General features: G+C 49.6%; 1 protein-coding gene across 2 annotated transcripts; it reads right to left on the bottom strand.

The window, feature by feature from the left end:
• Positions 1-526: 526 nt before the first annotated feature.
• On the bottom strand, positions 527-14,195 carry RNF122 (ring finger protein 122). Of its 2 annotated transcripts, none has more exons than XM_008592518.1 (6): positions 13,885-14,195; positions 9,053-9,209; positions 3,513-3,558; positions 3,168-3,209; positions 1,856-1,938; positions 527-1,609 (listed from the first exon to the last, which is right to left on the bottom strand). In XM_008592518.1, the coding sequence occupies exons 1-6, from the start codon at positions 13,907-13,909 to the stop codon at positions 1,495-1,497; spliced, it is 468 nt and encodes a 155-aa protein (XP_008590740.1). In that variant the 5' UTR covers positions 13,910-14,195; the 3' UTR covers positions 527-1,494. The 2 variants fall into 2 exon arrangements, with proteins under 2 accessions (XP_008590740.1, XP_008590741.1); XM_008592519.1 differs by having other exon boundaries at positions 1,856-1,935.
• Between the last annotated feature and the right edge of the window lie 75 nt (positions 14,196-14,270).

The following is a 14,270-nucleotide window of genomic DNA, read 5'->3' as shown; positions in this document are numbered from 1 at the left end:
GACACTGACAGAGCAAAGCCAGAGGCCACACATGCGCATAGGGCCATAAAGTGTTACCGTGCAATACTTCTAGATATGCTACAGGAGGCGAGGATGTGCCAGTACCTGTCAGCTAGTGGACAGGAACAAAGTAGAGTAATGGAAAAGAGATCAAGCCTCCACGGTAGCAACGTGCACCTGTTCAGTGTGTTAAGGGCACTGACAATTGCTTGAATTACAAGTAGAATTCTATTAGTTTCAAGTCTTTGTTGATAGATTGTTGTGGTTGCAAACATCAGAATTCTGCAAAATTCTTCTAGAAATCAGATGAAAGAGGCTGGCTTAGTCAGGTTTTAATGTATATTGCTGTTAGTCCTAACCTAGGTTGTACAGGTAATCATCTAGTATCAATTTTTGTTTTATTAGGAAGCTTTGTGTGTTTGACTTGGGCATGGGGAAGTGAGGAGGGGAAGTGGGAGAGCTTTGCTCCCCCCACACCCCCCAATGGCAGAAAAGGGCCCCATACAGCCCACAAGACAGGCAAAAGGAGGTTAGAGAAACTTATTAAATTTAATTGTCTTTAAATACATAACTTTTTCCCACCCTCACCCATTCCCAGGGAGGAACAGAAGGCCCCCACCCCCTTCATTCTGGGGAATCCCTGTATAAAGCCTGAGAAGGTGAGGATGAAGTACAAAAATACTATTTACAAAGGGAAAGAAGGCATCTGCTGCTACCTTAACCTTCAGACACCCCCATCCCCAGGCCCCTTTTGATCCTTTAGAAAAAGCCCCTGGGAGTCAATGTGAGTGTAGAACAAGCCCTTCCTCTAGAGGGGCACCCAGACCCCAACATGGAATAGGAAGCTCTGAGATTAACGGAGGAAGAGGGAAAGCGTGGACAGCACCTCAGATCCTGGCAGGGGAAGGGATCTGCCCCTGCACTGCCCTGTGGTCAGCCAGCAGGCCCCATGTAAACACTGACTTTTTCCTTTTATATGTCCCCGCCCTTCCCTGTTTCATACAGAGCCCGCCCCCCTCCACTGGAGGTTCTTAGTTCCTTCATCTTTTGTTCCCTTCCTTCTAACCTTCCTCCAGAAGGAATAGAGAGGGGAGGGAAGCCTGCAGGTGGGCAGAGCCCACCTTATCCCTGCTAGGTCAAGGCAGCTCATTCTCCTAAAGGGAACTTGGAAGGGGTTTCCCCATGTTCTTGGCCAGATAAAGGTGGATTCCCTCCCCACAGAGCAGGGACAAGGCGGGCAGATAGTCCAGTACCAGGACACAGTGGCCTTGACGGGGGACGCCGCCAGAGCAGAGTAGCAGGGAAGAAGGCTCCAGGAGGCAGAAGGGTGGGCAGGCCTGGCACTGGTCTCACCCTGACAGTGGAAGACCAGCCCTGTGCCATGCTCCCTTTCAGGTGAATGGGACCTGTCACCACCTAGCAGTCTTGTTCATTGCAGCTGTGCAAAGGGACCAGGCGCCCACGAGGAGTGAAGTCTCAGCAGAGAGGCAGTGCTCACACCAGCTCCTCCAACAGGATCCCGATGCTCTGGGTGGCCTCCGAGGGACCGGCAATGGGCTCGTTACACATCGGGCACACACGGCGGACTTCCAGCCACTTCACCAGACACCTGTGAACGAGAGAAGACACCCCAGCCTGCTCCAGCTTCTCTCACAGAACCCAGCTGCATCTCAGAACAAGGACATCCGTATCCCTGCCCCAACCCAACCCCTCTGTCTTACGTGCTGTCCAGACAGGACCTCGGGCATCACTGGCAAGGGGCAGATGGGAGCTGGCAGGGATTGGGAGGGTCTAGAAGATGCTTCCTGATTATTTCTCTCTCAAAGGGAGAAATAATGAACACACCCCCACTTACTTGCGGTGAAAGGCATGCTGGCAAGGGAGCACGCCTAGCTCGTCCTTCCCCTTGAAGTCTTCCAGACACACCGCACATGTCTGCTGTGGGAGAGCGAGGCATGTGAGAGGAGATCGGCGAGGGGCTTCAGACCCTCCACCACACATCCATTACCTCACACCAGCCAGCAAAACTCAGCTCCAGCCCGGTCTCCTCTGGCAGCCAGGGAGACTTTAGCTATAGTTTTAGACAACTGTGTTGACAGCATGGTAGCCATTAACAACATGTGGCTGTTTACATTTAAATTAACCCAAATAAGATGTAACTAAAATTTAGTTCCTCACTAGCCACATTTGAAGTGCTCAATAGCCACGTGTGGCTAAGGGTTCCCATATTTGACAGTGCAGACAGAGACTATTTCTATCACAGAAATTTCCATTGGACAGTGCTATTCTAGAAGAATGGTTTCAAATCCTTGCTAGCCTAACACATTCAATGAAGGGGAATTTATCAATAATAAGTAGAAGTAAGGACGGGGTATGGTGCATGTGTTCAGTTACATTCTTTAGATCCAGACTTATGTCCCCCTTGACCTGAACAAATTACTCTTCTAGAGGAAGGCTTAGGAAACACGGGAACTTGCAGCGATGGAATAGGGGACGAAATGAGGCTGTGTCTAGGCAGTCTCATGTTTAGTGATACTGTGATTCTCCCGCTCTGAGACTACCGCAAACACGCTCTGATTAGGCCTGTCTGTGATTACAGACAGAAGCCTTGGGAAATGAGTTAGGTGACCTCAAAGGCATAGGTAGGAAAGGAATAGGGAATAACCAATTCCTAAGAGAGTCGAGGGCCCAAGGAATTAGTGTTTGGAGGGGGAGGGGGGAACGGAGGGGAAACAGGGAAGAGACACAGGAATGGAGCCGCAGTCAGAGCCACAGTCAGGGCAGGGGATACACAAGGGCAAAAGGGTTTTATATTCTTTAGTGAAAAACCAGGACCCAGGCTAAATGTGGGGAAAGCGAGCTGAAATCTGTCTATGGCATGGAGTAGTGTGACCGTCCTCCTCTTTAAGATTATGCAGAGCAGGACTCCTGGGGCCATGCATCACTACTTATCCAAACCCTTTAGTGATCCCTTTATGTTTCCTGCCTGAGCCGGTTCTAGACATAATGAATTCAATGTATTGATTTCCTGCTGGAATGAGTCCCTTTTACTTGGCCGAAGTAGATATGAAGGCAGGGACGAAACAGATTCCTGGAAGGGTTCAGGCTGAGAGCTAGAGAAAGAAGCTGTTTGCCTTACCTCCTGCATGCTGTCCCAGTAGACTTACCCCATATAATTGTAACTTCTTGGCATCACCTTTAAGCACCACCTGGGAAGAAAAGAGGAGGCATGATGTCCAAAGAAAGCAATCACAAGGTCTAGGTAGTATCAGCCAATGGAGGGAGTCTCCAGCCTTTCACAGGGAAGCCTCCCTCTCTCCCATGCTGGGGGAGGGCTCTGCACTGCCTCGGGCAAGTCAGACTGGAGGGCAGAAAGGAGTTAGCCTTAGGGAGGCCCAGAGGTGAGGCCAAGGGGGACTGCAGGCCAAGGAGCTTGCACTTGCTCTCCCCCCCTCCCCCTATCAAGGCAAGCAGTAGCCGGGGAAGCCTCAGGGAAGGATGTGGCACTCTACCTCCTTATATCCATATCGTTCACTCTGTGCCTGGTTCCGGAGTTTGCTGCCAGGGAAAGAAATAGGAGAGAGGGCAGGTTATGTGCCTTTGCATAAACAGAGCAATCCAAAGCGGGAGAGGCTGGCTGGTCACTTGGGTATTCTCCTGGGGGTGGGGTGTTTGTCCCATAGACACCACAGGGCATGATTTGGACCTATGCAGGCCACCCAGAGCTGATGAAGGACTAAGACTCTTACACAGGCTTCATAGCTACAAAATTTACTGCCAGGTCTCATACACAGATTAGGAAATTATCTGGCAGAGCACACCCAAATAGTTCCTTCATTCATTCTCCCTGCCCTTTCCCAATAGGTAAATTCCTCCAGGCATCCAAACAACATAGATCAACAATGTGCTTACTGAGTGTACAGAAGGAATTAGATATTTTTTGTTGTTGTTGTTGTTTTTGTTTTAAAGATGACCGACAAGGGGATCTTAACCCTTGACTTGTCAGCACCACGTGCACCCAGTGAGCAACCAGCCATCCCTATATGGGATCCGAACCCGTGGCCTTGGTGTTATCAGCACCACACTCTCCCGAGTGAGCCATGGGCTGGCCCTAGATAGATATTCTTAAAAGAGATACTTCATTAAGCCAGGATAGCCGGATAAGTAAGTCTCTGTTGACCTCGGGGAATCTTCCAACCAGAGGACACAAGTATTCTGGAACCAAAGCACACTCTTCCCTTCACAGTGCCAGACAAAAAACACAGACGATGCTTTCTTTGTTTTCTTTTAAGCTGGTGTCCTGCATACAGCCTAACTCTCAAGAACCAAAACATAGCTTGTTATTATTAATAGCAAAAGCAAAATAGTTATCAAGTACTTATTATGTGTCGCTGGATATTATGTATTCATATCCATTCCAAACAACTTTAAGAAGAAGATGTTTTCTCTTTTATAGATGAAGAAAATAAAGCCCAAAGTAGTTAAGTGATTTGCCCAAACTTCACAGAGCTGGTTGGCAGAAGCTGGATTTGAATCAGTCTGTGTGACTACAGAGCCTGAGCTCTGTACCACGTAATATGGCCTGTTCCACCAGTTAGATGGAATACATCATCGTCCTGAAAACATGATCTGGTCTTGAGACATACCTTATATTACACTACATCTGCCATTCGGAATGACTTTCTATGCAAATGGCTATGACCATAACTGTGCACAGATTTTGTGCCATTTTACTTTCACTAGAGGGATACTTTTACTCCTAATTCTGCAGGTAGCTTTAGATGGTCTCCTACATGTGGCCTTCAGGAGGGAACCTGACGAGGCTTTTTCTTACTAGTCATTTTTAACATAGGCCTGGGTTATTGGAAGGAAGTGTCAGAAACCCACCAAGTTAGAGCAGGGGTGGCAAACTGTGGTCTGAGGGCCAAATGCACTTCCCTACTTGTTTTTATAGGGCCACAGGCTAAGAATGGTTTTTATTCTTAAATGACTGGGAACAGAAATAAATAATAATACCTCAACACACAGGAAAACTGTATCAAATTCAAACTTCTGTGTCCATTAAATACTGTTCATCCATAGCCATACTGAACGTTTACAGATTGTCTATGGCTGCCTTTGCATGCAAACAGAAGAGCAGTTGTGATAGAGACCTAATGAGCCGCAAAGACCGAGGTATTTACTAGATGAGCCTTTACTGAAAGAGGATTGGTGACCTGAATTTGAAAGAGAGAACCTCAAATCACGGACAGCCCCACTCAAAGGGGCTGAGAAGATGCACCAGGGCATAGCAGAGGCAGAGCTGTGCCTGAGAACAGTGTGGGCACATACGTTCAGGCTGCAGGCCTCCTCCTGATGGGAAGTCAGATGATCTGGCGAGGGCGGACGTTCCTGGAGCCTCTTGAAAACTCCAGTCCAAGTGGATTCCTGCCAGGGGCTTGGGGGGCTGGGGTGGCACCCTCACTGTCCCCTTTCCCTTCCCTCCACTATACACTTTCTGCTCATTGCAAGTTGGGCTAAAGATCCAACCAGGGATCCCACCGTCCCATCCTTAACTTTGCAAGAACTCCTTGGTCCAGAAAAGGCTTTCATACATATGCATGCATCTCTGTCCCAGCTTCCAAAGGAGAGGGGCACGGAATGCAAAGACTGAGTGAGCTACTGTTGGCTGACCAACTAAGCTGGGAAAGGAGGGAAGGGTTCCCATTGTCATGGAGCTCACAGCTGCCTTCTGAGCGTGAAAGACACTGTTGCTCTGGTACGCGGTATGTGCAGAGCAAATAAGGAAGTGATGAAGAGCCTGTTTTTGTTTTTTTTTTTTTTTTTTTTTTTTTAAAGATGACCTGTAAAGGGATCTTAACCCCTGGCTTGGTGTTGTCAGCACCACGCTCACCCAGTGAGCTAACCGGCCATCCCTACATAGAATCCGAACCCGTGGCCTTGGTGTTATCGGCACTGCACTCTCCTGAGTGAGCCACGGGCCGGCCCTGAAGAGCCTGTGTTTTTAACTGTCTGGGGGAATGAGGGAATGCCATGTGTCCTTTGTGGCTCAGCTGCCTCACCCGCAACATGGCCATACTCCTGTCATGTGTGCTGTGCCTTTCCACTCACTGGACCCTAGGTGCTGAGGGTGCCCTCCTCACCCACACTATCCTCTTGTCTGGCTGGCTCCTTTTAATGGTCTCACCCAGGGATCCTCCAGAACTCTCAGAATGGGGAAGGGCTGGGAGCTGTACCTTTGTCCTGCATATATATTTCAGCTCAGGAAGGATTAGACCTAGATAAAATGGGGCTAAAAAGGCTGCAAGGAAAATAGAACAAAAAACAAAGACCCTGGGCCATCCCAGCTGGGGATATCATGCCAACAACCTTGGACAGGTGGCCTTCTCAGCTGCTGGGTGAGCAAAGCGACTAAAAATATCCTGATTTCAATGAGACCATTGCTAGCCATGCCAGCAGGCTCTCCCTTTCCTCTTTTCCCTCTTAGAACAAACAATGCAGCCAGGTCCTGAAAATAATTGTTCCTTTCCTGCTGTTTGTGCTTTACTGGCCCCTCCATCCTGTGCAGGGCAGAGGCCAGCTCCGAGAGAAGGCGAGAAGAGTGAGGGGGTGCTGGGGAGTGGAGGCTGGCCTTGGCCCATGAGCTCACTGAGTCGGGGGCAGTGGTCACGGGCCTATTTTGGCTGAGGAGGAAACCGAGAAGCAGGGAGAGGAAGTGGCTTCTGTACTGTGTCTTTCTATATATAGACACACACAGACTGCCACATAGCAGTGAGCGTCTGGAACCACGAAGCTCCAGAGGCTTCATGAACTGGCTTTGTGCAGGCTGTAGAGCAGAGGGTGGGGTACTGAAGGAGCAGAATACTGCAGGAGGGACAGGCGGTGGCAGGCAGTGCTGCAGTGGGGGCAGCTCTAGTACCGTGTGGTTAGTGCTCTTTGTTCACTCCAGCCAAAGAGAAGAAATCAGCAGCACATGGCTCCCCAGCCGGTCCTTCTGCAGGACCCCAATCTCTAGCTTTCGGGGTGGGGGGGGGGCATGAAGGCCACAGCAGCTCCCTGATTTCTCCATGGAATAAGACTACTAGAAGGCAGACATCTGGAAGGAATCTGAAAGACTAGCTAATCATTACCAGCCAAGACCATTTCTTGATCTTCCTCAGGGTATGACCTTGGCAAATCCTTAACTGTCTGAGCATAAATTTCCTCATTTGTAAAGTGGGCTAATACCTAAACAGGAGGGTCATTTTGAATATTAAGTGAGCAAAATGCTGACCATAATGCCTGGCACACAGAAAGCTCTTCATAAAATGTAGCTAAAAAGCTAAGGTCTCACCTATTAGTGGCAGAGTTAGGAAATTAACTTTGGGCACCCACTTCCTGTCCTAGAGCAATTTTCTCTATATTTTCTTCTTTTGAACACCTTTGCCGCTTGGCATGTGAGTGCCTGTGTGTGTGTGTGAAGGGACCACATGGGTTGGTTTTACAGATTCCTCCCAGCCTCATCATAAATAAATCTTTGGTATTTGGCATGTCTCCATCTTCAGTCTCCAGGGAATTGTGTGAATTGCTTGATATGGGGGCGGATGGTGGGGGAGAGTTGGTGGTCAGTAAGAATTTAAGAAAACTTAGGCTTCAGGAAAGGGGAGGGGATGAGGCAGGAAGGAGAGATACCAGAACTGTACCCTCACCCCTACCGAACAGATGCAAATTTCAGGCTCAATTGTACAAGAGGGAAAATAAACCACTATGTTCTCTGTATAGACTTTTAAGTGAAATATTCCAGTCCTACATGCCGGTCTGAAGAGTTCTGAGGAAGAAGAGGCCCAAGGTAGGCAGCTGGGAGCAGTGGGCATTTCCCTTCTTAGAGGGAGCTGTTCCAGCCTTAGAGATAGGACAAGTGCCTGCCTCCCCTCCGGCTGCCTTCCAGCTGGGGCACTCAAACCTAGCAGGGCATCTCGGTACAGAGCCAGGACTCCTTTTTCTTAATCTTTTTATTTTATTTATTTATTTTTTGGCAGCTGGTTGGTACCCGGATCTAACTCTGGACCTTGGTGTTCTGAGCACCATGCTCTAACCAACTGAGCTTACTGGTCAGCCCTTTTCCTTAATCTTAATTTAATTTTAAATGATCTGATCAGACACTATCCTAGACTCCAGCTGATGTCTACCTAGGCATCTGGTAATATGTATGTGTGTGTGTGTGTGTGTGTGTGTGTGTGTGTGTGTGTGTGTGTTTGGGGCTGGGGGGATGGTTGCTACACTGGCTCTAGGACTACTGGCCAGGGGTGTTTAGCACGCTCCCATGTACAGGACAGTCCCATACAATGAAGACTGTTAATACCAATAGCACTTAAACACTACTACTTTGATTTCCACTCTAAATACCAGTCATGCCCAAAATTTTTTGTAGACAACAGCCACCAGTTCCCATATCCTCCAACAGGAGGTAGAGAAACAGCTCCTGGAGTTTGGTTAGCCCTCCCAAGCTCAAGTCCCTTCCTGGATCCCTAAGCAATTAAGAACAAGTGATGTTTCTACTTTTGTTTTTTTTTTAAATTCTCAAAAATAAGAGCTTACAAGGCAGAATAAACAAGTAGCTCTCCAGACACTGGCTTGCTAATATTAGTATCTGGAGAGTTGACAAGAGGATTTCCCAGGAGGGCAAAGTAACATGCCGCTGATGTAACTGATGCCCACCTGTTCCTGGCCACCCAGAGGGCTTGAGTGGGAAGCAGAGAAAGACAGTTAGGGGGCCACCAACTATATGGCTCAGTCAGACAGTAATTTTAGGCAACCTTACAATAACTGGCCAAGAGGCAAGATGCAGCCTAACCCATGGTGACCTTATATGCTCTGGGACAACTTGATAGGCTGATGTAAATAGAAACACCAGGCCTCAGGGGCCCAGAGAAGGGCAGGCTAAGCCATGTCCTCAAGGCAGCAGCCCTAGCATGAGGCTAGTGACTCTGCTGTGGGACCCTCACTCAGCTTACCTACCCCAGGCCTCCTCCTTCCTTGACTCCCACCCCAGGTCAGCCAGGGATCCACCCACCTGATAAAATAGCAGCAGAAGATGAGGCTGAGCATGAAGACAAAGATGCCTGTGCCAAAGATGACCATGTAGATGTTGAGGGGAAGGTCTTGGAAACTGATGGGTGGCATTGAGCAGGACTTGTTGGTGCTAACCAGTCCCAGGCCACAGAAGCACCCTGCAGAGGAAGAGGAAAAATAATGTTAGAGTCGGGAATTTACCACTGGGGATGATGGTACTCTGCAGCAACAAAGATGGAAAGAGAAATGGCAGGCCCTATGCTCCCAAATCCTTGATTTTCTGTCTTAAGTTTAAATGTCAGCTCTAACACTTACTAGCTACATGATTTGGGCAAATTATTTAACCAATATACGAAACAGAATACTATACGAAGTACTTAATGCAGTGTCCCCACCTAAGAGATCAAAGATTATGGGCAGAAAATGGAAAATTCAATTCCGTCAGGTAGATACCCATATAGTGCAGCAGCAGAATGGAGAGCCTTAGGTGAGAAAGCGTATATTGGGTTCTAACTCTACCTCTCCCTAGCTAGCTACATGACCTTTAGGAATTTACCTCTCTAAGCTTCACTTTGTCATATGAAAAGAAGCAAAATATAGAGAGAACTGAAAATGATGGTATGAGAAATATGCTTTGTAAACTGCAAAGTGCAATTGCAAAGGTCATTTGTCATTATTTAGCCACCTGCTCCAGAAGACAAACCATGCCAGGACTAGAATAGAAATTGTTCACTCCAGCGCCAGGCCAGTGTTCCAGAAAGTGGCGATGGGGGCTGGGGAGGAGTCCTAGCTTACCTTCCTGGTCACCTTCCTTCTTTCTACTCAAAGACCCAATGTGCAGTCCTACTGTGGCAGTAGCACCCACTGGGAGCTCATCAGAGATGCAGAATCTCAGGCCCAGCCCAGATGAAATGATTCAGAATCTGCATTTTAACAAGAGCCTCAGGTGATTGCTATGCACGTTCAGTTTGAGAAGCACTGGCTAGCCGCTAGATGCATCTTGTCTCACATGACTAAGGGATAAATCCTGGTGGGTCTACCAGTTGTGACAATCACCTTTCCCTTGCCAGTATTTGGTATAGAGGTGGGTATGTGACCAGGTTCTGGGCAACAAAACAATGAGAACTTCTGCTGGAAAATGAAAGATTTTTTTGTCAGGTCTCTCCAAGATACCTAGAACAGTGGTAGCCAAGTTGCAGCTGGAAAGAGAACAGCTGACAGACAGCCAATGGCTGAGGCTGGCTGAGGGAAGAGGGAAAGATTAATGGGAAAACTGGAATTTACTGTACACCTGCTATATCCCAAGCACATTCTCATGCTACTAATGGAATCTTTGTAATGCTCCAGTAAAATGTTCCTGTAGCACCAATGGGAAAAAGACTTAATCATTAAATAACCCATCCACAGTCACACGGCTAAGAAGGCCTGTCTCCAAAGGCCTCTCTGTACTCGGGCCTCGGGTTCTAGGCACTTTCCTGACATCTCGGTTAGGAGCTGGGACCCATTAATATGCTGTGGAATTTTATGTTCTAATTACCAAAGCTACTACAACTCAGCAGAAGGCTGGCTTGAAAGACTGGAAGTCAACTTCCATGTCACACATCTCATCCTTCCTCAGCCCTTAGCTCTAAGTGGTGAGCATATAATGAGCCTCCATTCAAACCTCTTTCAGACCGTGCCCAATTCTATTGCCATGTCCCTTTTCCAAACGCTCTCATCACCTGCTACTGTCTCCTAATTGATGTCATCCATGTTTCTGGTTCCATCTTCTCTAATTTATCCCATATGCCTGACACATCCTTCCACTCAGCTTATTGTGTTTTTTCCAAACTCATGACTGGCTTCAAGTTCTCCTAAACATGCACCCTGTTTCCTCGTAACTTTCTATTTTCAGTGTCCCCCAATGCCACTCCACGTGGGCAGTCCCCTCACCATTTCTTGCTCAACCTTGTCCTCCCCTGTCTCCGTAACTGTTCATACGGCTTTTCCTGCCTGAAACTCCCTCTCACTTTCTAAAGTCTGCCAAGCCTGGTCTTTGTGATATTCCAGTGACCGCCCCCTGAATTCTACAATGCTCACAGCGCATATCAATTGCTCTGGCTCTTGCTTACTCAGTAATCGTCTTACATTGCCCAGTTGTTCCTAGCATCAACTTAATTTAACTCAAACATGCATTAAGCATTGATTATATGACAGACACTACCATAGACATTAAAGATAAAAAAGCATAGATGAATGACTGGATGATCTTATCATGTAGGGAAAAAGACAGAAACAAAGGTTTTCACCATAGAGAAGGGGGCAGCATAGTAGAGGTGTGGCCATAGTCCTGAGAACAAAGATGAAGCCACTGAGCGTGAGCTGTCCTCCTGACAAGCCTGAACACTCCTAGGTCTGAGCACAGCAGCTTGGACTTTTGTATATTCTCCAGTGCCTAGCCTACATTAGTGTTTGGCTTGTTCTCAATAACGAATTAATAGGTAAATAACACTCCATTCTCTCAAAACAACCTGGTCCCCTTGGCAAAAGCTCCCACTTCAAAGGAAGGAGACTGATGTTTGGGAAAATTGCCTAGAAACTGTCCTCAGTTAATGGATCACCAGCCAACCAATAAGTATGGTTGAGGGCCAGCTTTAGGCATTGACCCTAAAGCTGTTTGTGCACTGTTTCCCATTTATGCACTGTTGGGAAACAGAGTAAAAGAAGTTCTTGTCCTGAAAGACTTTTTGATTAGATCAAAATTAACAAAATAATCAGCGACTAAACTTTGCCCAACAGGAAGCCCTTTGCGCCTAGGCTCCAGCAGAGGTTAGAAGAAAGTTTTCACCTTCCCTCCCCGCTCAAATATCTGCCCTCTGTGGCCAAAGGAGATCCCTTTTCCATGAAGACATTACGGTGGACTGGCTAAAGAACGACATTCAGTCTACACTGGAAAAGCCCTCTGGACTTCCCTTCCAGAAAACTGTGTCCTTGTCGCCAAGGAAGCCTTCTGCCCCAGCAGACTCTCCACCTCCTGCCTCACCAATGTTTGATTGTACAGGAGACTCTAATCCCCTATCTGCCTTGGCTCTTCCATGCACCTTTGACGAGCTGGATCCTGGTATCTTTAGCATCCCAAGGAACCTCGTTCGGTTTCCTGTTCTGGGAACCTGCAGAGCCATGGCAGAGCTATTGCAGAGGGTACGTGTGTGTACTCTGCAGGTACTCTGAATCTGATAGAAGCTCTCCTTGGGGCTCCAGGGTTGAGTCAGTGAGCTTGGGACTTTATGCCATAAAAAGGCAGGTGGGAAGAGCTTCATAATCAAGAAAAGATGGTCCACTTGATTGTATTACTATTAAAGAGAAATGAAAAAATAGTGTATTGGCCAAAACCCAACAGTGGTGCAATACATTCTTACTCTTAAAACCTTTAAGCCCCAGAAAAGGCGCTCCAGATATCTTCCAAAGGGGTGGGGGAGGGGTTGCTTCCTCAGTGGAGTCAAAGGAGACGATCTGTCACTCACTTTAAGAAGTGAAAAGACTGGGGCTGCCCAGAAGAGAAGCAGGGTTACTGGCAGCCCCCTCTCTTCTCCCTAAGTCTCTGTCCCATTGTCTCAGCCAACCTATGAAAGCCTTGACATCAGAATGTCTCATCTCAGCTGGCAGGCTGGGAGCAGGCATGACGTCAGAGAAGAGCTGGCCAAGACAGACCAGCGGGTCTGGGAACTGCTTCTCTTTCCCAGCCAACGGGAATGTTTCCCAGATGCTGGGATGCACCCGGCCTCCCTCAGCCCCCACCCACCGCCCCTCTCCCACAATACCCGCCTATCACACTCAGCTTGGTTCAGTTTCAGGAAATTAGATCCGACCAGCAAAAGGAGGAAGGAGGGGGATGGGCGACATTCACACACACATGCTGCCCAAACCCTGCCTTAAAACAAAAGCTTCTTGAAAGAATTAATCCAAGATCTGGCAGGAATCTGCTCTCAGGAATGGATTCCACCCCCAACTACCCCCGCAACTAGCCAGCCTGCCACACTCAAAGATAAGGTCAGATGCTTCCACCTCCCCCCAAAACTCTCAAAGCGTTACGACAACTCCGTCAAGACTCTAGGACCACAGCGGGCATTAGTATGTAAGGTCGTGAAGTGACCCGCTCAGAAGGACCCTCCTTTCAGGTAGCTTGGCTGAGGAATCAGACCCAAACCTACCCTGTGCCATCTGAACCGCCAAACAGCCTCAGGTGAGAGGGACTCACAGCAGCATCAGCCCAGCCTGGGGAGGGGTGGCCGGGTCTGGAGGTGCGGCCGCCACCCGGGCCCGGGAGCAGACACCATAGTCCGGCCTTGGGGCCAGAAAGCACAGCTCCCGCCCGGCCGCCCCCGCACCCCAGGGAGAGCGGGGTGCTGAGACATCCGCACGGGACTATCAACTCAGCAAAGCGACACCCTTGAGCCCAGCGTCTCCCACAGACACGAAGCCCCGCCGCCCGCGCCTCGTCCCGCACGCCGCACTGTGCACACGCTGAGAACAGCCTGCAAAGTTTCAGGCCGGCACTTGGGCTCCCTCTAGGAGATCGAGCCCGAGCGCGGCGTCAGTTCTCCAAAACCACAACAAAGAGCGGAGTTCCGAGCGCACAAAGGCAGGCAAGGGGCAGCAGGGCCGGCCCGCCACACAAAGGCCGGGGACCCCGCGGCCCCCGGGCCCCGGCCCGCCGCACGTTCGGAGCCGTTTCCCGGCCTTCGAGTTAAACCCGGACGGTTTCCAGTCCCGCGCTGTGCAGAGCAGAGCTGGGCGCCAGGACCCCTGTGGACCGTCCCACCGCACGACAAAGTCGGCGCGCCCGGGGCTCACCGTTACACCACTGGAAGGGGTGCATCAATGAAGGCGGGCGGCGGGCGGGCTGCCTGCGGAGGACGAACGCGGGCGGCGGGTCCGCGGGACTCGAACTCCCTCCGGAGTGGGGGGCTCTGGCGAGGCCGCTTTTCAGAGCAACAAAGAAGGAAGAGGAGGAAACAGACAGCAAGTCCCCGGAGCAAACTCGCGGAGGGCGCGGGGCCGGGCGGAGCGGAGCGGGGCGCCGGGCCGACAGAAGCCTTGGGCGGCAGAGCAGGGCAGAGCCTCGGCGGGAGGCTGGCCCGGGCCTCCCGTGCACAGGAGGGAGAGCAGCGACCGCGACACCGCCGCCGGCCGCGCACACCCCCTCCCTCCCTTATAGCGCCCGGGAAGCCCCCCCCCCC

Source organism: Galeopterus variegatus, unplaced genomic scaffold (assembly GCF_000696425.1).
Source record: "Galeopterus variegatus unplaced genomic scaffold, G_variegatus-3.0.2 Scaffold7985, whole genome shotgun sequence".
NCBI classification, from domain to species: domain Eukaryota; kingdom Metazoa; phylum Chordata; class Mammalia; order Dermoptera; family Cynocephalidae; genus Galeopterus; species Galeopterus variegatus.
The sequence above is the reverse complement of the archived record's forward strand: the minus strand, read 5'-3'. Positions and strand labels throughout refer to the sequence as shown.